At 43.5% G+C, this 27678-nt stretch overlaps 1 protein-coding gene across 1 annotated transcript in view; it reads right to left on the reverse strand.

Moving 5' to 3' along the window:
• The window catches only part of ACAN (aggrecan), an 87800-nt gene that overhangs the window by 41147 nt on the left and 18975 nt on the right, over positions 1-27678 (reverse strand). Inside the window, exons 2-9 of the mRNA XM_087704298.1 lie at positions 20343-20419; positions 16576-16962; positions 14362-14536; positions 11706-11833; positions 8317-8610; positions 6325-6810; positions 3143-3317; positions 25-152 (exon numbers count right to left, since the gene is read on the reverse strand). Of these exons, the coding sequence (XP_087560424.1) occupies positions 25-152; positions 3143-3317; positions 6325-6810; positions 8317-8610; positions 11706-11833; positions 14362-14536; positions 16576-16962; positions 20343-20412 (1843 nt within the window). The 5' untranslated portion in view covers positions 20413-20419. The remainder of the gene's footprint in view (positions 1-24; positions 153-3142; positions 3318-6324; positions 6811-8316; positions 8611-11705; positions 11834-14361; positions 14537-16575; positions 16963-20342; positions 20420-27678) is intronic.

A 27678-nucleotide genomic window follows, 5' to 3' on the forward strand; every position in this document is an offset into this window, starting at 1 on the left:
AAGGTCCCATAAGTGTAAACATACCTTTCAGTCTTTCAATATAACAGTAGACATCAAACTTTTCTGATGCTGGGCGCATACCATACGACCTCACTCCAGGGGAGTTCTCTTTGTCTCCTGAACATTTGCTGCGTGGAACGACAATGGGATACCTGGCCAACAGGGATGAATCTCATCAAAGGTTGCGGAATTTTTCACTAATAGTTGAGAACTGCTTTAGGTGGGCTAAAAGGTAAAGGTTCCCCTCGCACATGTGTTAGTCGTTCCCAACTCTAGGGGGCGGTGTTCATCTCTGTTTCAAAGCTGAAGAGCCAGCGCTATCTGAAGATGTCTCCCTGGTCATGTGGCCAGCATGACTAAATGGCGAACGTGCACGGAACGCTGTTTGCCTTCCCACCAAAGGTGGTTCCTATTTTTCTACTTGCATTTTTTATGTGCTTTCAAACTGCTAGCTTGGCAGAAGCTGGGACAAGTAACTGGAGCTCACTCTGTTATGGGGCGCCGGGGATTCGAACCGCTGAACTGCCGACCTTTCTGATTGACAAGCTCAGCATCTTAGCCACTGAGCCACCACGTCCCTTTAGGTGGGCTAGGATCATGTAATTGTTTTCAGTGTAAGGATTATACTTACTGTAGCTTTTGGGGAATGTGTTTGGAGCTACATTCCCAAAGTAAATGAGGTTGAAACGATTTTATAAATGTATATTTCATTAACTCAATGAATTTTATGATCACTTCATCATGTACTTAATGGATAAAACATTAAAAGCTGCAGTTGGCTGACAATCTTTGGAAATACTTCCTGGTCCATCCAAAGCTTTCTGTCCTGGGTATCTAGCAAAGTCACAATGGGCAATTTTGAACCAAGTTCCTCAGTTGGCACATTATCACATTCACAATCTCTTTGTTGAACAAAATGACAACGAATGTGACAACAACTTCGCATGATTCCAAAATCATTGCGAACCTGCATTGAGATTCAAGTTTATAGATTCTTCCAACCCTATTATTCTGCATTGTTTCTTAGTTTTAAGTTTTGTATTCCTTTATGTGTGCTGTTGTCATTATTACAGATTTCTGTTTTGTTTTGTAACATGTCTTTAAACCAGTGGTGAAATTCATTTTTTTTCGCTACAGTTCCATGGGCGTGGCTTGGTGGGCATGGCAGGGGAAGGATACTGCAAAATCTCCATTCCCACCCCACTCGGGGACCAGCCAGAGGTGTTATTTGCAGGTTCTCTGAACTACTCATAATTTCCACTACCGGTTCTCCAGAACCTGTCAGTACCTGCTGAATTTCACCCCTGCTTTAAACCAGTTGTGAACCACTTAGAGGCTCCTTGCCATCAAACAGCCTTAGATGTTTAGCAAAAAGGATAAAAAATAAATAGAAGCAGCCTTCCAAATTTGTGCGGGAGAGAAAATGTACTTTGTAATCAAGAAAAATCAAGAACAATGCATTTCCTTTCAGGTTTGCAAACTACACCATTGGCAGCCTCTTCGCTGCAGTTTGAAGAATTTGAAACTCTCCTGTGAGCTGACAGGTTCGGTGTAAATATTTTTGTGGAGAGAAAGAAATGGGAGGGTTGATAACTCTAAGGTAGACAGAGTTCCATACCAGTGCTTCAAACTGGTATGACTTTAGAAGTATTATGTCTTTGAGGAGTCCTTGGTGCTCTCTGAGCTTGGTTGTTTTCTTGAAGATGAGGCATTAACACCAAGAAACCCTCATTTCAACCCTGAGCTACAAATATTCTCCTTTATTCAGGGATGGGTTCGCCCCACCCGTGGCTGACCTTTCTGATTAACAAGCTCAGCTTCTTAGCCACTGAGTCACCCCTTTTGGTTGCTTATATATAACACCATATCATTTAAATGCTGTTTAGTCTTTTGGACAGCGGGCCTGTTTCTGCAAGCTCAACCAATTTAGCTTAAATCCAAGCCATCACGAGGACCTAACAAAAATGGATTAATGTAGCACCAGGTAATGTGTGTTGAAATTTAGTCCAGTGGACTCTTTGGAAGGACCAATGGGGAGAGTTATATGCAGAATCCCATACATCTATGGAGATTCTCAGTCATCCAGGTCATGGTTGTCCCAAAGGTGCTTTTACAAGAGCCAAGGTGGCGCAGTGGTTAAATGCAGCACTGCAGGCTACTTCAGCTGACTGTAGTTCTACAGTTCAGCTGTTCAAATCTTACCGGCTCAGGGTTGACTCAGCCTTCCATCCTTCCGAGGTGGGTAAAATGAGGACCCGGATTGTTGTTGGGGGCAATATGCTGACTCTGTAAACCGCTTAGAGAGGGCTGAAAGCCCTATGAAGCGGTATATAAGTCTAACTGCTATTGCTATTGCTATTGCTACAAGAGGCAACTGGACTTTCTTGCTTTTCCATTCCATTTCCATTTATTGAATTTATAGGCCACCCAATCCCAGAGGACTCCGGGCGGCTTACAGAAATAAGAAATATTAAAAAGGATTAAAACAAATAAGACACAACAAATTAAAAGAAACACAACATGCACCTAGTCTAAGCGGGGCTGGACCTCAATCAAGAGGTCAACAGCCCCAGGCCTGCCGGAAAAGCCAGGTTTTGATAGCTTTACGGAAGGCCATGAGAGTGAGTAGGGTCCGGATCTCTGGGGGTAGCTCACTCCATAGGGCCGGAGCGGCAACAGAGAAGGCCCTACTCCGAGGCATCGCCAGCCGGCATTGTCCAGCTGATGGCACCCAGAGAAGGCCCACCCTGTGCGATCTTATCGGTCTTAGGGAGGTATGCGGCAGAAGACGGTCTCGTAGATATCCATTTTGCTTCTCATCCAAGAAGCTTCTTCGGCTCAGAAGAAGCTTCTGGGATGAGAAGCAAAACGTCTTCAAAGAAAAACAAGAAAGTCCAGTTGCCTCTTGTAAAAGCATCTTTGGGACAGAATCCTAAATATTCTTGCATCTCTATTCTTGGAACTAGGTAGATAATATGGGGATTTTTTCCTTGGCATCCAGAATCTATAGAAATTAGCGGTTAATGCTGTTTAATGGGAATCCCCAGAAGCTGATTAAAGTAGACAGGAAAATCTGATCTGTAGACAGGAAAATCCCTCTTTGGGGTACTTTCCTTCCTTCGCCATCAGCCCAGAGCCTTACCTGACTGTCTGGTCGTTCAGCCAGCCAGCATCACACTGCTCGTACCCTTCTTCATAGGCAGCCTGTAGTTGTTCTGGAGTAGCAATAACAGCGTGATTGTTTAGGCAAGCTTGCTGAGCTTCAACAAAAGTCAGGGAATATCTGTTGGTGGATGGCCGGTAATGAAAAACAACACCTGCAGAGAAATCAGCAGAACACCAGGAGGAAGTAGGTTGAAAATAAATAGGACACACGGGTGGTAATTAAGGAAACAAGGTAAAATATTTTCCTGGGAGGTATTCCTGTATTCCGTACAGTTCTTGGCATCTGATTCGTATGACCCAAGCAAGGAGGGTAGAGTCTCTGTGTGGACCAAACACTCAGAAAAAAGGTTTGTTTAAAAGGTGTGTTTGGGAGTGTTCAGCAGCTGCCAAAAAAGCCAACACAGTTCTAGGCTGCATAAACAGAGGGATCACGTGAAGTGTTAATACCACTTTATAATGCCTTGGTAAGGCCACACTTGGAATACGGCATTCTCACGGACTTCACTCCCATTCTGAATCTATAAGCAAAGACCCCAAACCTTTCTCTCTGGCCATGCTTTTGAGTGATATTTGTTTGGTTATTGAACAGAATTTATATAGCTGCCCACTCACTCTCAGTGACTCCAAAAAAGAAAAATCCATATATATCTGTATGTGTGTGTGTTCTGTTAAGATATAGCCTATTGTGCCTTAAAATGGCTTCTACCATACTGCCTTAACATGGGTTCTACTGTACACTGGAGGGCCTGCAATCTGGGCGTCCTCCTGGATACGCGGCTTAGTTTAGAAGAACACCTGATGGCCGTGACCAGGGGGGCCTTTTACCAGGTTTGCCTGGTACGTCAGTTGTGCCCCTTCATGGATCGGGATGCTCTGTGCACAGTCACTCATGCCCTCCTCCTTTCTCGCCTGGACTACTGTAATACTCTCTACATGGGGCTGCCCTTGAAGAGCACCCGGAGGCTTCAACTGGTCCAGAATGCGGCTGCACGGATTATCATGGAGGCACCTAGGTGCTCCCATGTTGTGCCCCTTTTAGGCAGCCTGCACTGGTTGCCGGTTGTCTTCCAGGTGCAATTCAAGGTACTAATTATGACCTTTGAAGCGCTCCATGGCTTAGGCCCAGGGTACCTGTGAGACCATCTACTGCCACCGGTAGCCTCCCACCGTCCAGTGTGATCCCACAGAGTTGGCCTCCTCAGGGTGCCGTCGGCCAGACAGTGTTGGCTAGCGACCCCCAGGGGGAGAGCCTTCTCTGTGGGAGCGCCTTCCCTCTGGAATGAGCTGCCCCCGGAGCTTCGTATAATCCCAGACCTCCGGCCCTTCCGACGCGCCCTAAAAAGTTGGCTTTTCCAGCAAGCCACCCTGGCCTGAACAAAACAAAATAAATTATTGATCATTGTTAATTTTAATTCGAATTTTTTTTAAAAAAATGTTATTGTCAATTCTAATTGGGTTTGTTTGGGATATTCTATTTAATTTTTTTTAAAACTTTTGTATTATGTGTTTCTTTTAATGTTGTACGCCGCCCTGAGTCCTTGGGAGAAGGGCGGCATATAAATCTAATAAACCAACCAAACCAACCAAACCAGTGCTGTGGAGTTGCCATGGTAATGGCTTCACAGTATTCCATAAGTGGACTCCCTCTGGTAAGAGGGAAAATCCAACATTAGAAATTGTGGCGACGTTCATGGAAAAGGATGCCCAGCTGAGCCTCACCAGGTATAAACCTCACCGCACGTCACTGCAGCTAGTATACAATAAAATCCAAGAAACAATAAAAACAATAACTCCATTCCACCTCCCTGGTGGAAACAATAAATCAGACAATCCCCTTGTTGGACTCTATCCCACTCTGGGTTTCCTAGGCCTGTTGACCAAACCACATCTTCTGGACTTTGCAAAAATATGTCAAAATGGGGCCCAATTTAATTTCTATTGGCATAATGGAGAAGACCCTTCTTCTTGGTCCCACTCCCACCAGATGTACCTCATTTGAAGAGGGGACTTGCACATTCCCTGCCTCCCTGCTCTGAAGGGTTAGGTAGATGTGATTGGGGAAAAAAATGTCCTTCTGATAACCTGATTCCAAGCCATGCAGCATAATAATAATATGCTACTAATCACTTCAGTGCTTTTGCTTATTGTTTTTGAATTCTCTATTATTTTTGCCCATTAATCAGCTTGATGCTTCACCTTAGCATATAGGTAGGACAATCTGGAACTGCATTGCCTGTGTTTTGATCTAAGCATAGTACACAAAATTGTCTGTTACAACGTCTTATCTGTCAACAACTTCTTCAGCTTCAAGTGCAATAGTACACGGGCAAACCATACATACAAACTCAAGGTAAACCGTTCCAAACTCGATTGCAGAAAATACGACTTCAGCAACAGAGTGGTCAACGCCTGGAATGCTCTACCTGACTCCATGCTTACAACCTCAAACCTTCACAGCTTCAACCTTAAACTCTCTACTGTGGACCTCACCCAATTCCTAAGAGGTCCGTAAAGGGGGCGTGCATAAGTGCACCAGCGTGCCTACCAGAGGTGGGTTCCTACCAGTTCGCACCTATTCGGTAGAACCGGTTCGTCAAATCTACTGAACCAGACCCGGAAAGCAGGCCACACCTACAGAAGAGGTTCCAAAATTTTTTGAAACCCACCACTGACTTGCATGCTTCAATGCCAGAGTTTCTGAGCCATCATGACTGGAGGAGGAATTCTGGGAGTTGAAGTCCACAAGTCTTAAAGCTGTCAGGTTTGAAGACCCCTAGTTTTTTTTTCTAAAGGGTTAGGGGTGCAAGGATCTTGTAACTTGACAGCTTTAAGACCTGCATGCTTCAATGCCAGAGTTTCTGAATAGCTACTTGGACCGACCTAAGTAGTAATTCATAATTTCATATCCGGTCACAAGGGTGGCAAGCCACTCCCACAAAGGAGGCCACACCCACAGAGTAGGTTCGAACAATTTTTGAAACCCACCACTGGTGTCTACCGTCCCTGTCCTACTGTCTCCATTTATTTGTACTCATTTCCCTTGTTCATGTCCATGTTTATTCTTATACCTGCTATCTTGTACATGTTTGACAAACTAATAAATACAAACACAAAGGGGAAATATTCATTGAAAAACAGAGGATAGCCTTGCTTGCGTACCTGTGGGAGAAGTGGGTTTCTGAGGGACTTGATCAACAGGAGAAGCCGCTGTCCCTGGCACGATTTGCTCTTCTACCGTAAACGGTGAGGCTGACTCAGATTCAGTTGTGGCAGTAGACCATGAACTATATTCCTCCGATGTTGTTTCTGGGATATCGGTGGGGAAGAGAGTATCCAGGGTTGAGATAGTACCGTTTTCTAAGTCCTCCCAGATCCCAATCTCAGTCCTGTTCTCCGTTTCACCTGTGAAACCTGTTGGAAAGAGATCTGGAGTTTCTGTGATGGCTTCATCCACCTCTAAGGTGGCAGTAGTGAAGTCGATAGGTTCCAAGGTTGCAATGCTTCCTCGGGCTTCTTCTTCGGTAGTGTTGCGTGGAAGCTCCAGCTCAATATCTGTCTGAGTAAATGTCTGGACGGTGAAGCCACTGCCCAACCCTTCAAGAGAGTCCTCTGTAACATTGTCATGGATGACATGAATGCCAACATCTAAAGCACAAAGGAGATACCTGTCAGGTTATTTGTTTGGTAAAGCAAATCACAATAGGGAACACATCCTTTTAAGGGATGTTTCCAGGACTTTTAGCAATAGCAATAGCGCTTAGACTTATATACCGCTTCACAGTATTTTACAGCCCTCTCTAAGTGGTTTACAGAGTCAGCATATTGCTCCCAACAATCTGGGTCCTCATATTACCAACCTGGGAAGGATGGAAGACTGAGTCAACCTTCAGCCATTCAAGATCAAACTGCTGGCAGTGGGCAGAGTTAGCCTGCAATACTGCATTCTAACCATTGCGCCACCTTAGTTTTTTTTTTTTTTACAAATTTAATAATAAGTGATGTAGTAATCATGATTACTCTCTAGTCACATATGTATCATTTTTCCCCCTTTGGTCAAACAAAAATAATAAAACCATTTACATATCTCTTGTACCTCTTCCGAAGGGTTTCAAGAGCCTAAGGCTTCAGATTTGACTCACTTGTAATAGAGAATTAAATTGACTTGGGAAGAAGCATTTACCTGGCGGTAAGCATTTTACACATAGCAGAGAAAGTTGCATGGGTTTACCTTGTTAACTAGCACTTTAATTCTGATCCCAGACGGGGATCACACATTGCACTAATCCCTGATATGATTTATTCAGCTTTGGTTGAGGGCTGTGTGTGATTCCAATCGTTACAGCTTGTAATCATGGCTTATGGCTTAGCATAATCTTCACCGACCATTGTCTCATTTCACAATGTTCAGTTCAAACAAACCATGGCCTACAGCAATGTATATGTTTAGCCACAGTTTCTCTTCTAGAATTATCCTACAAAAGTCAGTGGAACTTGATCTTCCTAGGGGAAATTGGCGAAACATGTGCATTTTGAACCGCTTTGATATGGTAATTCTAGCGAAAGTGATGCTGGACACATTTGTTTGAACTGTTTTTTTTTAATGGACAAAATTTGAACTTCTCACAATGAGAGCAGAAAGATGATTCTCTAAATCTCCTAAATGATGCGTGTAGTTTTGTAGATGAAAGAAAAGAAAACTTATAAGGCTGTGTGTTTTGGAAAGACGTTGACACACAAATGCATATTAGCAATAGCAATAGCAATAGCAGTAGACTTATATACCGCTTCATAGGGCTTTCAGCCCTCTCTAAGCGGTTTACAGAGTCAGCATATCGCCCCCACAATCTGGGTCCTCATTTCACCCACCTCGGAAGGATGGAAGGCTGAGTCAACCTTGAGCCGGTGAGATTTGAACCGCCGAACAGCAGCTAGCAGTCAGCTGAAGTAGCCTGCAGTGCTGCACCCTAACCACTGCGCCACCTCGGCCCTTAGAATATTTCAGAGGAAGAGAAATGCACATCTCTGTGTGTGTGTTTTTAAAGAAAGTGGGGAGCAGAAGGTACCATGAAATATAGGGGGGAAAAAGAACTGCCAAAATGGAGACAGAATGGGAGAAAAAAAGGCTCGATGCCTCTTTCTGTTTCTACTCACCAGTGTAGCAAATGGCATCGTAGCGGGAATGAGGGTAAGGATACCCGGTCTGATTGACGTAAAGATACACCGTACGTACGCCCACCAGGTTGCCACCACAGATGGGACTTGGTTTGTTGATGGGATACCGGACACTGCGGTCTGCCAGCCAGCCAGCACTGCAAACGTCCATCCCATCCTTCCAGGCCAGATATAACTCTCCTGTGGTTGCCAAACGTGCCCCGAGACTATGGCATTTCTCTGCTGCTTCTGAAAAGGTGAACTTCTCAGGCGAGGTGGCATAGAAGACTTTGCCTGCAAACACAATGCACAATTATTGCTACTGATGAGCTGCCCAATGGTGCCCTTTCCATCTACTGAGAAGCTTCATTAGACTTTTCTATCCATTATCTGTTGTGGCCTGCCAGTGGCCAGTGGAGCTGGCAGCAGAGTCAGAGAGTGAGGAGGTTGGGGAGGAACATGGGCCAATCCTGGAGGCTGGGAAAGGCTTGGACGAGGGCTCTGTGTCAGAGGCAGAGATGGGGCCAAGGCCATCTGGCAGTTCTCAGCTGCCTTTGGAGCTAAACAGCAGTGAGGCAGAGGAACAGCTGGAGCCTGTTCCCGGTGTGTGCATACACAGAACTGCCAGAACAAAAAAATACCTAAGAAATCAGGGTCAACTTGGGAGTAAAGCCACAGGTGGACGGTGAATGGCCCCTCCCATAGGAAATAAAAGAGGAGCAAAAGGGTTTTGCAGGAAACAATTCATTCATTTATTCGTTTCAGGAGTGTGAAGATCTGTCCATGAATCCCAGAGATTCTGTGCCAAGTCTTTCCTTGCACAGCACTGCATTTGTAAAATATTTACATGGCAGCTTTCCAAGCTAGATGAGGTCTGTGGTCATAACGTCACCTTTGAAAGACTGTTTGCCAGGCCTTTGCTGAATGCGAATGAGAGGAATTCACATTCATTTAATAAAAGGGATTTTTGTCAGGACCAGGAAGCTGCCTCATGGTTTGAGGAAGCCTAGGTCAGAACATTATCTTTGCTTATATGTAGGGACCGAAGAGTCCAGAAGGAAAATCTGTGGAGGGGGAAATGGATTAGAAAACACGTTTCTGAGAATGGACCTAATAGAATTTGGAACTCTTGGGGTGTAATGCTAGTTCCCCTCCTCATGGTATACCCTGGATAGCAAGGAAGTGTGAACCAAATGACTAGCAACCATTGGGAGTCGTACTAATTGGCAAGTAACGACAGTTGGCAGGATGACATCTTTGTAGAACACCTGGCTCTCTAAATACATGGCAATGGGTAAACAAAATGGGCCTTGTCAATCCCAAACAACAACAAAGGAGCTTACAGCAACCCAATGTCTGATTTTTTCAACATAGACCATCCTGTCCTTGAATGGCTGAATGGACTGGACATTAGCATTGGAACTACTATCCTGTTTCCCCCAAAATAAGACCTCCCTGGATAATAAACCCAATCGGGCTTTTGAGTGCATAATCCCTCCCAAAAAAATGATTCCTCCCCTAAAATATTTAAACGCATGCACAGCCAGTCCCTGCCATTTAGCTGGGGGGGGGCATGCCCTACACACCCCACTTGTACCTGCCATCCACACGGAATGGCTTCATAGAGGCCACTCCCACAAACCTTAGCTACCATGCCCCTTCTCTTAGTGGCGGTGGCAGAAAGAGTGGGAGGCCAGTGACATTAGGGCTGGCAAGAGTGCGCCAAAAACAGAACTTCCTGGATCAGCTGGTCTGTAGGCCACAGGCCGAGCTAAAGGGGTCTCCTGCACCTCAAAAATAATAAGACCTGACCGAAATAAGGCCAAGTGCTTATTTCAGGGGTCAAAATAAAATAAGACCCTGTCTTATTTTCGGGAAAACACGGTGTAAGTCCATGTATTTGTCATACGCTAAATAAATAAATAAATTGGAACTCTTGATTTCTGAAGAACTGGACCTTGGAAAAATTACAGCTCCTATCATCTTAAGGCAACCCCACCCATTTTTGTCAGTCAGGGCCACAATGAAAAATGTGGATAACGATTGAGGTTGTTCCCTGTTGGATCCATTTGAAAAGAATAACAGGTGTCCCCTGTCATTTTCTCTTAAGATTTTCCCTCCTCAGCTTGTTCCTTCTTTCACTTATAATACATTTTCATTAACTACTCAGATGCTACATCGTAGAAGAGAATTATGTCTCCCTGGGAATAGTCTGAAAATTGCTCCCTCCTCCCCAAGTGTGCTACCTGCAAATTCAACCTATTTCATTCAGTCCTAAAGATAAATCCAGAATATTAAACTATAAAGCCCATCAGCCACCCCCTACAATTTTGACCAATTTTTCTCTCAGCATAATATATCTCCATGGGTTGCTGAGAGGATTAAATTGAGAAGCAGAGTACCAAATCTGCTATTTTCAGATTCTTGAGTACAGGGTTTTAAAAAGTAAGAAAATAAGAGTTTTGATAAATCTAGAAAATGTTCTGAATAGCGTTGGTGTTGATGGTACAGTTATTATAGTACAAATTTACTTATAACTAGTTGATACCAACAGACCCCAAACACTTATTAAAGAGTATTTGTTTTCATGTTAGAGGTAGCTCATTTTCCAAAATAATTTTGGAATTCAGAAAAGGGAGGTCAGTTCCTTCAAAAAACTCGCTGTTCTCCCCCACCCAAAGAACAGAATAACAGACTTGGAAGGGACCTTGGAGGTCTTCTAATCCTGCTCAGGCAGGAAACCCTATGGCATTTTGGACAAATGGCTGTCTAACCTCTTCTTGAAAAACTCCAGAATTGGAGCACCCACAACTTCTGGAGGTAAACCATATCGCCCTTTGGAGAAGTCATCCAGAAATTAGGTTTTGATTTCATTATTATCTAGATAAGATGTGACTCTAGTTTCGAATTCAAGAAATTCTGTGGAACTCTTGATTCTAGGGAGCTCTTGAATAAGGTACCTGTGGATGGATAAGGGGAATGGACAAAGAACAAGACAAATCTTTGCTTTGTTGGTGGATCAAACTGGTTGATCTTAACAGCTGCTCTGCAACTGCTTCAAGTGGTCCTCACATTGATTGACCATCAACATTTCTTCTTCTGCTGTTGCCTTTAATTGTGCTGATTAAAATATCCACAGTACCCTTCCTGAATATTGTGGATATTCCCAATATTTTAGATGACAAGAACTCCCATTTAATAATCGTTGTACAAGTTGGGTTGAGAAAGGCACACAATCCTAAAAAGCATCTAAAAGCACATCCAATCAATGTGTTTATTTTGCTGCTCAAATCATTGAGCAATGTTTTAAACCCTGCAGAAGCTATCATTAAGGCCTTCTAGCTGAAGAATAGAACATCAGTGTGCTGAGTATAAAAAGAAACCATTACCTTCCATTTCCTGTGCATAACAATAGACATCATAGGTCTCATCTGTATCTCGAACACCATATGTTCTCACTCCAGGAAAGTCATCCTTGTCACCATAACAACCTTCCCGAGGGTGGTGCATTGGGTATCTAGTTTAATAAAAGAGTTAGGGAGAGGAAAATTTATTTTCACAGGGAGAGGACAGAGAAATGAAATAGTATATTCTGAGATATAAATAATTTCCAGAAAAAATAAAAAAAATGATTGAGACTGAAGGAGCATTCGGAATGATAGCATTAATTAATGGGTATGCCTAGTTCAAAGGTCAGCAACCCATGGCTCTACAGCCACATGTGGCTCTTTCATCCCTCTTCTGCAGCTCCCTGTCTCCAATCAGCTCCACAATTGATAGGGCTTTCGGTTAGGTCAGGTAGAGGAAAAAGGGTGCTGTGCTAGGAGGAGACTCTATGGTGGAGGAACTGGACTGTCGGTCGGCTCCAGAATTGAACAGGGGGCTTCCAGTTAGGATCTTTGTGGCTCTTTGAATGTTTAAGGTTGCCAGCCCCTGGTTTAGTTTAAAGAAAATAAGGACTAGTGACATGATAGCAGTGTCCCAATATCTCAGGGGCTGCCAGAAAGAAGAGGCAGTCAAGCTATTCTTCTACCTCAGGGAAGAAAAAGAAGCAATGGGTGGAAACTAAGCAAGGAGAGAAGCAACTTACAACCAAGGAGAAATTTCCTGGCAGTTAGAACAATTAATCAGTGCAACGGCTTGCCTCCAGAATTTGTGAATCCTCCAACACTGGAAGTTTTTAAGAAGATGTTGGATAACCATTTGTCTGAAGTAGAGTAGGGTTTCCTGCCTAACCAGGGGGTTGAACTAGAAGACCTCCAAGGTCCCTTACAACTCTGTTATTCTATTCTATTCTATTCTATTCTATTCTATTCTATTCTATTCTATTCATTCCATTCTAACTGGAAAACTAACATGAAGACCCTCCACTTTTTGGACAAATGAGTTCCACAACTCAGTTTTTTGGCTTCTTTTGTTTTCAAGTTTCATTTTCTTTCTTTAAATTGTCCATCCCATAATTTTTTGCTCATAAAAGTAAGAAATGTCTCCCTCAGGGAAACTCCTGTTCCAAGCTCTGATAGCAACGTTTCTGTCTTTTTTTAAAAAAAACCATGGAATTACAAGCCGTGATTGTTTTCTGTGCCTCTTCGGAGAAACAGAAAGAATTGGGATTATGACTCAGAGGGACAATTTTACAAATGGGGGATATTTTCACTGCCAGGTGCTGTATGTAGCATGTCAAGGCACCTAGGACCATGGTGATTGAGTCACATTTGTAGGATCAGATTTTTTAAAATTTATTTGAGAGAGAGAGACTTTTAGTTTTCAGTTGCCACGATGTAAAAAAGGTGTTGAGACTCTAGAAAGAATGCAGAGAAGAGCAACAAAGATGATTAGGGAACTGGAGGCTAAAATAGTTGCTGGAATTGGGTATATCTTATTTAATGAAAAAAAGGATTAGGGGTGACATGATAGCAGGGGTTGACACAAAGAAGAGGGAGTCAAGCTATTCTCCAAAGCACCTGAGGGTAGGACAAGAAGCAATGGGTGGAAACTAATCAAGGAGAAAAGCAACCTAGAACTTTCCTGACAGAACAATTAATCAGTGGAACAACTTGCCTCCAGAAGTTGTGAATGCTCCAACACTAGAAGTTTTTAAGAAGATGTCGGATGACCACTTGTCTGAAATGGGATAGGGTTTCCTGCCTAGGCAGGGGGTTGGACTAGAAGACCTTCAGATTTCCTTCCAACTTGGTTATTTTGTTCTGTTCAGTTGTTTTGGGTTTCCCCCCCAACTTGGTTAAGCCTCTTCTAGGGCTTTTACTGTAGCTCAATGTACCTTATCTTTAACTGATAGGAAACCATGACAACTGAATTCTGGAGGTGTAAATCTCAGGGATGAGGCCTTGAGTTGCCCATCTCTGCCTTGCAGCAGAGTTATACAAAACTTAACCTTCTGGAAGTCACTTAACTACTACTCACAGCAAGCAGGCCAATTTGTGAAGGATGGTGGGAGAAGTAGTTCACTGACACTTGCAATTTTTGTTTTTCTTTCCTGAATTTCTACTAATACTATCCAGGCCAGCAGAATTGTGTGGAGAGAGAAACCCGATTCTTCACCTGCTATAAAACCTTCAGTTCTCATCAAATGGACAGGAGGGAGTTAGTCAAGTCATATAATTTCCTACCCCTTCTCTACAGCAGCACTTGATATGTCAACATTATTAATCCCTGTGTTTGCATATACTGTATCCCTACTTCTCCATACTGACCACCCTGGCTGGGGAAGATGGAAATGTATTCTAGTTTACCCAGATGGTGTACGAGAAGGGCAGGAAGAGCCAGGTGGTGGAGTCAAGAATGGAATCAGCCTAGAGTCATTACATTCCCACAAATGGTCAAAATCCAACCCCTCTTGAATTCCACTGACTCTGTCTAGTGTCAATTTAGTGATGACTGTTTGTTGACTAGATTCTTGTGTATCGACATGAGCAAAACATCATCTTAACTGGAAATTAATGTGTGGTCCCAATTCTTCATGCCTGACAGATGTGTTGTAAGAAATGGAATACAACGCCCCCCCCCCCCTCAGCTATTGCTTACCTGACAGTTTGATCAGACAACCAGCCAGCATCGCATTGGTCAAAGCCATCATCATAGGCAGCCTGGAGCTGCTCAGGAGTTGCAATGACTGCACTGTTCTGGATGCATGCCTGCTTTGCCTTCTCAAAGTTCAACGTGTAGCGAGTAGAGATGGCTCTGTAATGGAACACGATCCCTGGAAAACACATTAGTTTAGTTCACACCACAGGCTTCACTTGGCTGCTGAACTTACCCACTTTCTGAATTGCTGCAACATTTTGATGCCTAGCTTAATGAAAGGGTTGAGTATCTACAAGGTGCTAGTCCCCCTCAAAAGCAGCCAAACCTTGTATGATGTGTGCTTGTAGTTTGAGCCATTCCTATCCACAGAGGTTAATGACAAAATGTAAAACCATTTTTGAATAAAAATGGGTCAATGCCATCTTCCTATGAGAAAAATGGGCCCTGCCATCTTCCTATGAGAAAAATGTGATCTTCATTTCGCACATCAAGTTTGACATTTAACACCCCACAAAAAAAAAAAAGGATGAATATTTCTGGCTTCGCTCAATGACATCATTTCACCCAAAGAGCATGGTGACCTCCGAAGTCAAAGGAAGTGAAACACACTGAAATTTCATGCCATTTATACTGAAAGCAATCACTTTCTCCTTTGTCTGTGCCTATGGTGTCGTTATGCTAATCCCTTTTGGACTCATCAATATCAATATAATATGTAGTAGCAGAGAGGGTGGAGTTTGCCAAAACAGACCATTCCCAGATAGAGACCCAGATCAAGGGAATGTGCAATCCCAAGATGGATGCGGGAGGGGAAAGAACTTCAGGGTAATTACACTCTAGAATCTTTCAGGTTGTTTCTAGTAGCTTAGAAGGTTATACTTTAATTTGATGTCAGGGCCAAGGCAAGAGATGAGAGAGTCAGATCCAATTGAATCCAATCCTTACACCCAATAGACAGAATCTTGCCAAACAAAAGGTATAACCTTCTAACCTTCATCATAAACAGTACATTAGTAATGCTTTTAGATTTATGTTTGCTTCTTTGACACATACAAATGAATACATGTTCAGTGTAAACAGACTCAATGCAGAGATCTAAGAAATTGATCATACTTAGATCTCTGTATAACTCATTGTTCTGTGTACTATCTCATTCCCACCCATCCATTCAGGCTTCTTAGCAGAATATTTTATCATGCTGGATCAGAGAATATTGTATGTTTTTTCCTGAAGCTCATCTGTAGTCCTTTTATTATCACTAAAGCACAACACATAACTATTGCCAACTTTTACACGTTCACCCAGAGCAATCTAAATGACACTAGTTCATATTTTCTGACATACAATTTAGCCTTCTGATTCATAATTAAACATATACTTTCATCAAAATAAATGAGGACCAGTAAGAATAAAAATGGAGGTACCAATAAAGAGGAATATTTGTAGCCCAGGAATGAAATGAGAGGTCCTTGGTGCTCTCTGAGCTTGGTTGTTTTCTTGCAAATGTTTCATTACCCAAACAAGATAACCAAGCTCAGAGATCATCAAGGACCCTTCATAAAAACGGAAGAGAAAATTGTAGCACCCGCCTCAATCAAAACTTGGCTCCAAAGCAGTAAAGAAGATTTTCTTTTTCACTGTTGTGGTCCACCAGCGGCCAACAGAGCTGGCAGCAGATTTGGACAGTGAGGAGGTTGGGGAAGAAATGGGCCAATCCTAGAGTCTGGGGAAGGCTCTGACGAGGGCTCTGTGTCGGGGGCAGAGATGGGGCCAGGACCATCCAACAGTTATCAGCTGCCTTTGGAGTCAGACATCAGTGAGGTAGATGAACATCTGGAACCTGTTCCCAGTGTGCGCATGCGCAGAGTTGCCAGACGAAGGGAACAGCTAAAGAACAGGGGTCGATTTGAGAGTAAGGCCACAGGTAGATGGTGAATGGCCCCTCCCAGAGTAAATAAAAGAGGAGCGAAAGGGGAGTGGAGTTTGCAGGAGATAATTAGTTCATTCCTGCATTCTTGCCAAGTTTTGCAGTGTCTAAAAGATATCAGCCTGGCCACTCTCCAAGCCTGATAATGGCCGGTAATTGTGAACTATCTTGAAAGACTGTGGGCTGGGACTTTGTTGGAGAATTCACTGTAAATTAAATAAAAGGGGTTTATCGGGATGAGGACTCGGCTTCGTGTTGCTGGGGAAAGCCTAGGTCAGAACACTCACCTTTAACTTTCACCTCCACAGTGTCCTGGCTATCCTCGATACCATGAATGACTTCACAGCGGTAGATCCCAGTGTCATTGGATCGGAGTGTCTTGATTTCCAGAGTAGCATCAGTTGGTATGGAAGGATAATTGGGTAGAGAGATAGACTCCTTGTAGGCACTATTGATCCGGACCTGCCCGTCCATGGCCACTAGAAGGCTAACTTCTTTGCCTTCTGATAGTTTGCTCCATTTGATCCTTGGGGACACTGGTGGGGTGTTGGGAGCTGTGGTGACAGGCCCCAAAGTGTCGATAAAGTAGCAGGGAATGGTCAAAGTTCTTCCCAGGGAAACCCGCAGAGGAGCACTTAAAGGTATGCTCACACTGAGTGTGCCACTGTGATCTACTAACCCCCAAAAGAAAAGGAGAAAAGAAGAGTGAAATATCAGTACTGCAGAATCACCCTTGTTCGTTAAACAGGCAGAATCATTTCCACACCAGGCCCCATGGAAGAACTGCCTGTGTCCTTTTATTGGCAAACATGGCCAGTCCTTAGACACAACTCTAAATGTTGGCAGTATGGTCCGTCCCCCCCCGGTGCAATTCAATCTTTAATATTACAATTGCCAGGCATTTCTCTATATATAAACATTGCATTTAATTTGTTCATGTAAGGAATACAATAACATTTACAAATACAACTTTTGCAAACTAAGGCAAAATACTTCCTTGAACACTATAAGTATCCATGTTCACCAGACTGATGCCAAAATGACGTAATGTATGTTGCAATATTAAACAGAAGATCACAACAAACATTTTGTCACTCCCCCTCCCGCCCCAAACACCTAGGCCAGTGATGGCGAAACTTTTGTGGCTCGCGTGCCAAAAGCGGGGGGCGCGGAGGGGGGTGTCATGCGTTGGTGTGCCACACCCATAATGCTATACACACGACCCCAGCGTGCATGTGCACACAACCAGCACTCCCCTCCATTTTTAGTGTGCTTTTTTCACCCTTCCCAGGCTCCAGAGGCTTTATAGGACCCTGGGGAGGGCAAAACCAGCCTTCCCTGCCCCACCCCTGGAGGCCCTCCGGAGGCTTCAGGAGCTTCCCTGAAGCCTCCGGAGCACAAAAAAACTGGCCTTATGGGCAAACTGGAAGTTCAGGAATGGACTTCCGGTTTGCTCATAGAGGCGGTTTTAGCCCTCCGGAGCCTTCAGGGGCCTTCAGGAGGCTTCCTTGAAGGCTCCAGAGGGCAAAAAAAAGACCCTACGAGCAAACTGGAACTCTGGAGGGAAAAAAGCAACCCTACAAGCAAACCGAAACTTCTGGCTTGTGCGTAGGGCCATTTTTCATCCTCCAGAGCCTTCAGGGGCCTTCCGGAGGCTTCCCTGAAGGCTCTGGAGAGCAAAAAACAACTCTATGAGGAACCCGGAAGTGACTTCCAGTTTGCTCGTAGGGTTATCTTTTGCCCTCTGGAGCCTTTAAGGAAGCCTCTTGAAGGCTTTGGGGGGGCTCCTACCCATGAAGAAGCAAGTCTGCAGCTTAAAGATCCTCTTGGACTTCTTCTCAAAGAGAAGGTGAAGACTGTGGCCATGGAGGCTTGGCTTGGCTTTGGTTGGTACACTAGCAAAGGCCCTACCTGGGGTGAAAGATCTTCACTAAAATGGCTCATGCCTTTCCCATTAGCCGACTAGCCTTCTCTTGCATGTCGTACTTGGGATTGTTTAAAAGACCTACTTGGAAGCTGCAGAGCGTCCAGATTGCAGCAGCCTTTGTATTCCCTAATTGATGTCATTGGGAGCACATGATGTATGTGCTACAACTCCTACACAAGTTGCCAATAAGCTTCTCTAAGTTCAATTTAAAGTACTGGTTTCAATCAATAGAACCCTCTATGGCTTGGCACTTGGTGGCTTCCAAGATGGCTTTCTCCAGTTAGAATCAGCTGGAGCAGCAGAACTATTCCAGAAGAAGCAGCTTGTGGTTCCTCACTTCCAGGAGGTGAAAAGAATTGTGGTTCCTCAATTCTGGGAAGTTTCTTCTTTGTGGCAGTGCCGCCACTTTGGAATGGCCTCCTGGTTGACATTAGTTTGGCGCTCTCTCTCTCTCTCTCTCTCTCTCTCTCCCTCCCTCTCTCTCCCTCTCTCTCTAACGGCCTTCTGCAAAAAAACTTAAAACAGAGCTCTTTTGTAGAGCATTTGGGAACTGAGCCCATTTATTGTTACTTTGGCTGTTGTTTCTCTACGATATTTTATCCTTCTTCAGTTTCTACCATGTGTGCATCTGTAAAATGCTGAGAGTTCTTTAGACAAGGCCAGAAGAGATGAGTCTTCTGGATGTACAATAATAGCTAAACCACGACTTGCATAAACTCAACCACTATGCTTACTGTGTTTCACCGAAAATAAGACAGGGTCTTATTTTCTTTTGACCCCTGAAATAAGCACTTGGGCTTATTTCTGGGAGGTCTTATTATTTTTGAGGCACAGGAGGTGGCGAGTGTGGTCACCCCATGGCTGCTGCTGCTGTGTTGCAATATTTTTGGGGAGGTCTTATTTTCAGGGGAGGGCTTATTTTAGCGCATGCACTCAAAAGTTCGCTTGGACTTATTATCCCAGGAGGTATTATTTTCAGGGAAATAGGGTAATAGTATAGGACAGTGTTTCTCAACCTTGGAGACTTGAAGTCCTGTGGACTTCAACTCCCAGAATCCCCCAGCCAGCACAGCAGTAAGCACAGCTGGCTGGGGGATTCTGGGAGTTGAAGTCCACAGGACTTCAAGTCTCCAAGGTTGAGAAACACTGGTATAGGATGATGGCGATTGCAGCTGCCATCATATGGGAGGTCATGTGACATTCCTTCTTGCTTTAGAAGCTGTTCGATATCAGAAGGTGAAAACTCTGACAAAATTAGAATGTAGAACAGGGATATCAAACTCAAGGTCCACAGACCACATCAGGCCCATGGGGTGTTTAGATCTGGCCTGCCCAGTTGCCCTGGAAACAGTGAAGGACCGGCCTACAGCAGGAGTGAAATTCAGCAGGTTATGACAGGTTCTGAAGAGCTGGTAGCTGAAATTTTGAGTATTTTGGAGAACCAGCAAATACCACCTCTGGCTGGCCCCAGAGTGGGGTGGGAATGGAGATTTTGCAATAATTTTCCCCTAAAGTGGGGTGGGAATTGAGATTTTACAGTATCCTTCCCCTGGCATGTCCACCAAGCCACGCCTACAGAACCGGTAGTAAAACAATTTGAATTTCACCACTAGCCCATGGTCCCTCTGCCAGCGAAAATGGAGCTTGACAGGGCCACATTTTCAGCTGTGACAGCATCCTGCAACTCTCTGCCAGTAAAAACGGAGCCCAGGGAGGTTGCATGTGCCCCCCCCCCCGCCAGCTCCATTTTCACTGGCAGAGGGCTGCAGGAGGCCGGCGTGGCCAAACCAGAGCACGGGTGGGCCACACGCTGCCTCCACAGGCTCTGTTTTTGCTGGCAGAGGGCTGCAGGAGGCCATAATGGCTGAAAACGGAGCCTCAGTGAGTGATGTTGAGCTGGCCATGGCCACCCTGGCCACACTCACCCCAGGCTTGCCCACCCCAATGGGCTCACAACCTTGATGCAGCCCTCAATGAAATCAAGTTTGACACTCCTGATGTAGAAAAAGGAGCAGTACTTTTACAAACTGCAAGGGCATTGTCCATTACTTCCCAGAAAAGGCACCAAATTGCTTCTGTTTTGTTTTACATTTCATAGTAAATGTTAGTAAATGTTATGCGACATACCTAAAATTTCCACAGAGGTGGCTGCAGCGATGACAGGCAAACATAGAAACGCTAGTAGTAAAGTGGTCATGCTTTTCCTGAAATACAAACAGAGGATAGTGAATTAATATTTTTGGTAGGCTGAACAAAACAATAACCAAGGACTGCATAGCAGCCCATATCAAGCACACAGACAGAGAGCAATGGTTTATTACAATGGCACATTTAGGATTTCACCTCCTCTAGCTGGCAAGGAAGAAAAATACTCCGCATTTCAATATTTGGGATGCTCTGCCTATTCCAGTCAATACGGAATTTAAATGAAGAGGTGACAATGCTCAGCTTTCCAGATGTTGATGAGTTAGAATTTCCACATCCCTTACCATTGTTCAGACCAGCTGGAGTTGCTCAAAATTGGTGTTTAGTCACAGCTGGAAACTGGACATTGTCACCTCCTAATTAGCAGCTGCTAAGGTTTATTAAATCACAGTTTTCTGATGCATCTGAACAAGGAAATTGGCTTACACATGGCACAAACTATACTTGCAGCAATTCTTCAGTGAATTGAAATGGCACTATAAAAACCCAGTACACCGAAATGCAGGAGCTCAGCTGGCTTCATATCCAGATATCTAATGAGGCACAAGTTGATATTAAAGTAGAATTGGCTTAAGAGCATAAGTGGAGAGGAATAGAAAGTGGGTCAAGCTGAGCCAGGCAATAAAGTGTACTTAATATACCAAGTCATACATTATTGGATTTCTAGGAAGGGCCGATAAAAAGATGCAGAAATCATCTTTCAAAATTCTCCAATTTAGTTCTGGTCGGATGGGGAATGAAGAAGGGAGAAAGTAGAAGCAATTTCATGGAATCTTTTCAAAGACAAATGAAATTCTCCAAACATTTTACCATTAAGGTTTTTTTTCCTGTCCAGCCTGTTATATCCATCACAATTGGTTTCTTGATAGCAATAGCACTTAGACTTATATACCACATCACAGTGCCCACTCTAAATGATTACAGAATCAGCCTATGGCCCCTAACAATCTGGGTCCTCATTTTACTGACTCGGAAGGATGAAGGGCTGAGTCCACCTTGAGCCTGGTGAGATTTAAACTGCCAAATTGCAGGTAGCCAGCAGTCAGCAGAAGTAGCCTGCAGTACCGCATTCTAACCACTGTGCCACCGCAGCAGGAAAACAAAACAAATGGATTATAGAATAAACTAATCCTCAATTTAATCCAGCACAAATGACCAAGACTGAATTAGTCAAAGCGAGATGCGTTATACAAAGATCTAACTTTCTAGGCTCTAATCTATAGTGCTGAGAAAGATGGAATGAAAATCAGGAAGAGGCCAAGTAGTCACAAGGTGGATTGGTGCACCAGTGGAAGGCTTGCAGGGTCAGCTTAGGGACAACATCCTGGAGAAGATCTATTTAGATGTCTTCTAGGATTCAACATCTAATTGATGGCACACAATCAATCACCAATCAACGCAGGCCCGTAGCTGGAATATCAAACTGAATGTACTGCTCTCCTGCTATATGTGGGTCTAGGACAACTCACCATGGCTAACACATTGGGACCAACTTGCCATAGTTAACTCAGCACAGAACAATTTGCCAATCTCGCTGCAGGACAAATTTAAATTCAAATTAAAAGCCTTTATTGTCATTGTACATCATGTATACAAGGAAACTGGTTTAGCCTCTACTGGTGCAGTCCATACAAGAATGCAAGACAACATGAATAACATACAGAATAATCCTTATACAAATAGTTAGGAAAACTACTTGCCATGGGATAATTCAAAACTGTATTGTTTCATTCAGTTACTTTTCTATTGGTGACCACATTTTCATTGAAATGATTGTAACTGTTGTATTTCTGGGTTAGTTTATCTTTCTTTTATGATTATAGGCCACAGTCCTGTGGAAATTAATTTAACATTTCTTTTTTTAAAAATGTTTTATTAATTTTATTTATAACACCTTTCAGCTCCATCAAACAAGTGTGCGAACTCGGTACACTTATTTGAGAATTCATAGTCCACATATTTGTTGTCATATTCATTACAATAACATTTATAATACAACTATATATCAAGATAATTACAATAATACAGTGTTTTTCAACCTTTTTTGTGCAAAGGCACACTTTTTTCATGAAAAAAATCACGAGGCACACCACCATTAGAAAATGTTAAAATTTTTTAACTCTGTGCCTATATTGATTATATATAAGGTGTTTTTCCCACGGCACACCTTACACTATGTCACGGCACACTAGTGTGCCGCGGCACAGTGGTTGAAAAACACTGCAATAATACATAATATCATCATAAACTTTTCTCCAAAGTAACATTTTCCCTTCTTATATCTTCTTCCTAACTTCTCTAGCCATTGATGAAATACATCCCATTTAAAAAAATATTCAGTTTCTTCTCTGTCCTTGATAATAAGCGTTAATCTGTCCATTTCTGCACATTCCATTATTTTCTGAATCACCCTCTCGTCTGACGGGATCTCCTCACTCTTTCAGTGTTGTGCAAATACAATCCTAGCCATGGTCGGTATATGTAAAATCAAATATGCAGTCTTTTTGTCACATTTTTCCAGCGTGGCACGACATAAGCGCGAACGTCAAAAGCGCGCCAACAAAACCGCGGCGCTAAAACCATGATGTCAAAAGCGCGCCGACAACAGCGCACTGACAACAGCGCGCCGACAGAAGCGCGATTTAAGTTAAGGTAAGGTTTAGGGTTAGATTTAGGGTTAGGTTTAGGGTTAGGTTTAGGGTTAGGTTTAGGGTTAGGTTTAGGGTTAGGTTTAGGGTTATGTTACAGCGCGCTTCTGTTGGCGCACTGTTGTCGGCGCGCTTCAGCGCTCATTCGTCGCCGCGGTTTTGACGGTGCGGTTTTGTCACCGCGGTTTAGTCAGACGCGCTTTTGTCGTTCGCGCATTTGTGGTGGAACCTTTTTCCAGTAGGGTTCCCAACCAGATATGTATTTTCAACAGTATTTTTTAGTTTTGGGACATGTCCACCACATATGCTAATATGAACCTGGTGTCTGGTTACATTTCCAACATTTGGCTGACCTTTCTTTGTACACTCAAACCAACCTTGCTAGTGCAAAGTGCCATCTATGAAACATTTTGTACAAGTTTTCCTTATACTGCATATAAGGAAAATGTTTCTTTTTGTTGAATTGTCCCACAGCAAGTTGGCCCATTTTGGCTATATATTGTGATAAGATAAATGTACAAAAGCCACCTTCTTTTTATTTTGCAGCAAAATGGTGCAAAATCAGACAGTTTGTTCATTCCTAGAGATATAGCATGTCGAGTCAGATTTAAACTTGGTTTCTTCACCTTGTTGCTTAGAGCTTTGTACAAAGCTCCAGTTCAGTAGGTTAATTTACAGTTTGGTGTATTGTACAAAGCCAGAAGAACAGGAGTTATTTAAGAAGCAGATTTAGTGGTGTTCCCCCAATGTTTGCCTACATATGCCTGATGTTCTACATCCCACTTAAAGGTAAAAGTTCCCCTCACACCAGGGGTGGGTTCCTGCCAGTTCTAACCTCTTCTATAGAAGAGGTTCCACAAATCTACAGTGCCGTTTAGAGCCGGTTCCAGCTCCCTCCCCCTGCCCGCACATCATCAAGATGAAGAGCGAGAGGAGGAATTCTGGGAGTTGAAGTCCACAAGTCTTAAAGCTGTCAAGTTTGAACACACCTGGGTTTTTTTTCCTAAAGGGTTAGGGGTGCAAGGATCTTGTAACTTGACAGATTTAAGACTTGCGTGCTTCAAATGCCAGAGTTTCTGAGTCAACATTTTGGTTGCTAAGGAAGAGCGTTGTTAAGTGAGTTTCACCACATTTTACAAGTTGGCCACGCCCACCCAGTCACATGGCTGGCAAGCCACTCCCACCCAGTCACATGGTTGGCAAGACACTCCCACCCAGTCCCACGGCCAGAAAGCCACTCCCACAAAGCAGGCCACACCTACAGAAGAGGTTCTAAAAAATTTTAAAACCCACCACTGCCTCACACATATGTGCTAATCGTTCCCAACTCTAGGGGGCAGTGCTCATCTCTGTTTCAAAGCCAAAGAGCCAGTGCTGTCCGAAGACATCTCCATGGTCATGTGGCCGGTATGACTAAATGCCAAAGGCGCACGGAAGGCTGTGACCATCCCACCAAAGGTGGTCCCTATTTTTCTACTAGCATTTTTACACACTTTCGGACTTTTGTCCCACTTAGCATTTCAAAATTTGTGTAGGTCTGCTGAACTCAGTGTATTTCAGCCAGTCTTGCCTCTTTCTATCCATGGGCCCAGGAAATAAATAATTACTTTGGATTAAGACTGGTGTTTTTTGGTGGGAGGGGTGGGGGAAGAGAACATTGAAAAAAAAATCTTCTCTTGTTTTGCTGCTATTCTCTCCTGGGCATTTTTGGAATCAATCAAACAGTGAGAGCACAAAAACGACAAAAGTCAAAACGGAGAAACTTTACAGCTATTTGTTCTGGGTCATGGAGGGAAAGAACATCAGGTGCCTCCATTATTTCAAGGAAATCCTTCCTTACTGGTCTGTCAGCTACTCAATTGCAGAAGAAAACAGGGAGGGAGGGAGATAAAAAAAAGAAAGGCAGGGAATGAAGCATTGCCATGAAAAGTGCCACCAGTCTTGCCAGAATCACTTAATAAATTAACTTGCAGCTTGAGGAAGCCAAATCAGCCTAGGGAGTTTTCTCTTGCATTCTGTGTCTTAAAGAGAAATATGCAAAAGAGAGACATTTTTTTAAAAAAAAAATACCATAGTTTTTGGAGTATAAGACACACCAAGGTTTTGAAGAGGCAAATTTAAAAAAGTTTTTGCACTCTGCAGACCTTCCAAAAATGGCCTTTTTTTTTTAAAGGGCATGAATAGCCATTAGGCGGCTTGTAGAGTGTTCCTGGGGGGTGGGATGGGGGCCAAAACCAAACAAAAATGGTCAATTTTTCGCTCATTTCTGCCCTCCCCAGCCCCCTGAAAGCCTCCTAAAGGCTATGCACGGCCATTTTGGTGAAGGGGCGGGGTTTCGGGAGGCAAAAAAAGTGCTGTATTCAGTGTATAAGACACACCCAGATTTTCAGCCTCTTTTTTGAGGAAAAATGGTGTGTCTTATACTCCAAAAAATATGGTATTTATTATTTATTTTATTTATAATTGAATTTATATTGCCGCCTATTTGCCCCTGGCGACTCAAGGAGGCTTACAAAGTATAAAACCTCATTTAAAGCAGTAAAATTAATAAAAAGACCCCAATAAATTAATATAATAAAATCACCCCCACCTCCCGTCCCAGCAACAGCAGATCACACAAGCCATTTAATGGCCTACATCCTGCTCTGGGTTCTCCAGGCCCACTGACAGAGCCAGATCTTCAGCGCCTTCTGGAAGAGTGCTAAAGTGGGGGCCTTTCTACACTATGGAAAATGAGGTTCCAGAAAGAGGGAGCCACCACGGGGAAGGCCCTTCTTCTGGGTCCCACCAGCTGTATCTCCCTCAGGGATGGGACATGCAACATTCCTTGCCTCCCCGCTGTGATGGGTTGGGTAGATGTGATAGGCAAGAGATGGTCCCTCAGATAAACTGGTCCCAAGCCATTAAGGGCTTTAAAGGTGACAACCAGCACCTTGAATTGCACACGGAAGCAAATTGGTAACCAATGCAGCTCCTGCAGGAGAGGTGATATATGTGCACACTGGCTTCTGCACAAAACCAGGTGGGCCACCGCAATTTGCACCAACTTTTAGACCTTCCGGAGTGTTAACTGCACATTCTTAAGTCTTTTGCAAATGTTCATTAGACCTTCTTTTTTAAAAAAAAATATAAATTATTAAATCACCCCTACTCCCATTCATTTTGTTCCATGTTATTTCAGCTTCTAAGCAGTTGGGAACATGATTGCAAGCAAAATAACAACGTGAAAAGCAATAATAATTTAAAAACAGCAGCAACCCAGCCATTATAGAAAGCACACAATAAAAACACAGCTGTACTAGTCAGTGTGAATATCATTGCAGTACAATACCACCAATCTTTCCATAACTAACGTTGAATGAGTAGGTTCTTATTCAAACATAACACAAATACAAAAGTTGCAAGGCGATGTAAGTTTAATCGTTAAAATAGTTGCTACATGACATCCTGCCCTTGCTACAAAGGAATGATACAGATCAATTATAAATCACTGAACTCTATAACTCTGATATTTGAATTATTCATTACAATATCACTAACCTTTCCATAACTATGGAGTTATGGAGCCGAGATGGCGCAGTGGGTAGAGTGCAGTACTGCAGGCCACTTCAGCTGGTAGTTCAGCGGTTCTAATCTCACCGGCTCAAGGTTGACTCAGCCTTCCATCCTTCCGAGGTGGGTAAAATGAGGACCCAGATTGTGGGGGCGATATGCTGACTCTGTAAACCACTTAGAGAGGGCTGAAAGCCCTATGAAACGGTATATAATTCTAACTGCTATTGCTATTGCTATTGCTAACTAATATTGAATAAGTACACTCTTAACCAAACACAAAATCCAGGCTAATTCAGCCATTAACTACACAGGTAATCATAAAGCACTGAGCTCTACAATTCTGATGCTTGAAATTTGTTTATTTGTAGAATAGAATTCTTTATTGGCCAAGTGTGATTGGACACACAAGGAATTTGTCTTTGGTGCAGATGCTCTCAGTGTACGTAGAAAGACAAGATACTTTCGTCAAGAATCATAAGGTACAACACTGTTTATTTGTAACTTGGTTAATTTGTTATCTAGAGTGCAGTCTGGATCTGGTTCTATTGCCTCTATCTTTTTTCCTGAACAGCCTTTCTTAAGTAGGACACCTCTGAATCAGTGGTGGGTTCCTACCAGTTTGGACCGTTTTGGCGGCCTGGGTTGCTGGAACCTGCAGCGACCCAGGCTTGCCACGCCCCCAAACAGGTTCTCCGGGCAACGTTATGGGTGCCGCCATCTTGTTTTTCAGTTCTGCGCATGCACAGAACAATTTTAATTGCACTGCATTTGCGCACGCAAAGCATGCACATCCAGGGCGCACAGAGTGCGCACACAAGCAAACCGGCAGTAGTGCCTGCCGGAACCCAACCCTGCTCTGAATGTGTGGAGTCTGTGGAGAATTTAATTCCAGAATCTTTAACGCTGCCCCAAATGGTCGAGAATTATGGGAGATGAAGTTTATCTGTCTGGGAGCAGAGTACCTGGTAGAACTTTACCATTTCCCAAAAAAACAAGATGGCCGTTGTTATGTCAAATGACTGATAGAGATGCTTAGAAGAACCATTTTATACAAG

This window comes from Thamnophis sirtalis, unplaced genomic scaffold (genome assembly GCF_051295495.1).
Source record: "Thamnophis sirtalis isolate CommonGarterSnake01/CBP01778 unplaced genomic scaffold, rThaSir2_p1.2 scaffold_2, whole genome shotgun sequence".
Taxonomy (NCBI): domain Eukaryota; kingdom Metazoa; phylum Chordata; class Lepidosauria; order Squamata; family Natricidae; genus Thamnophis; species Thamnophis sirtalis.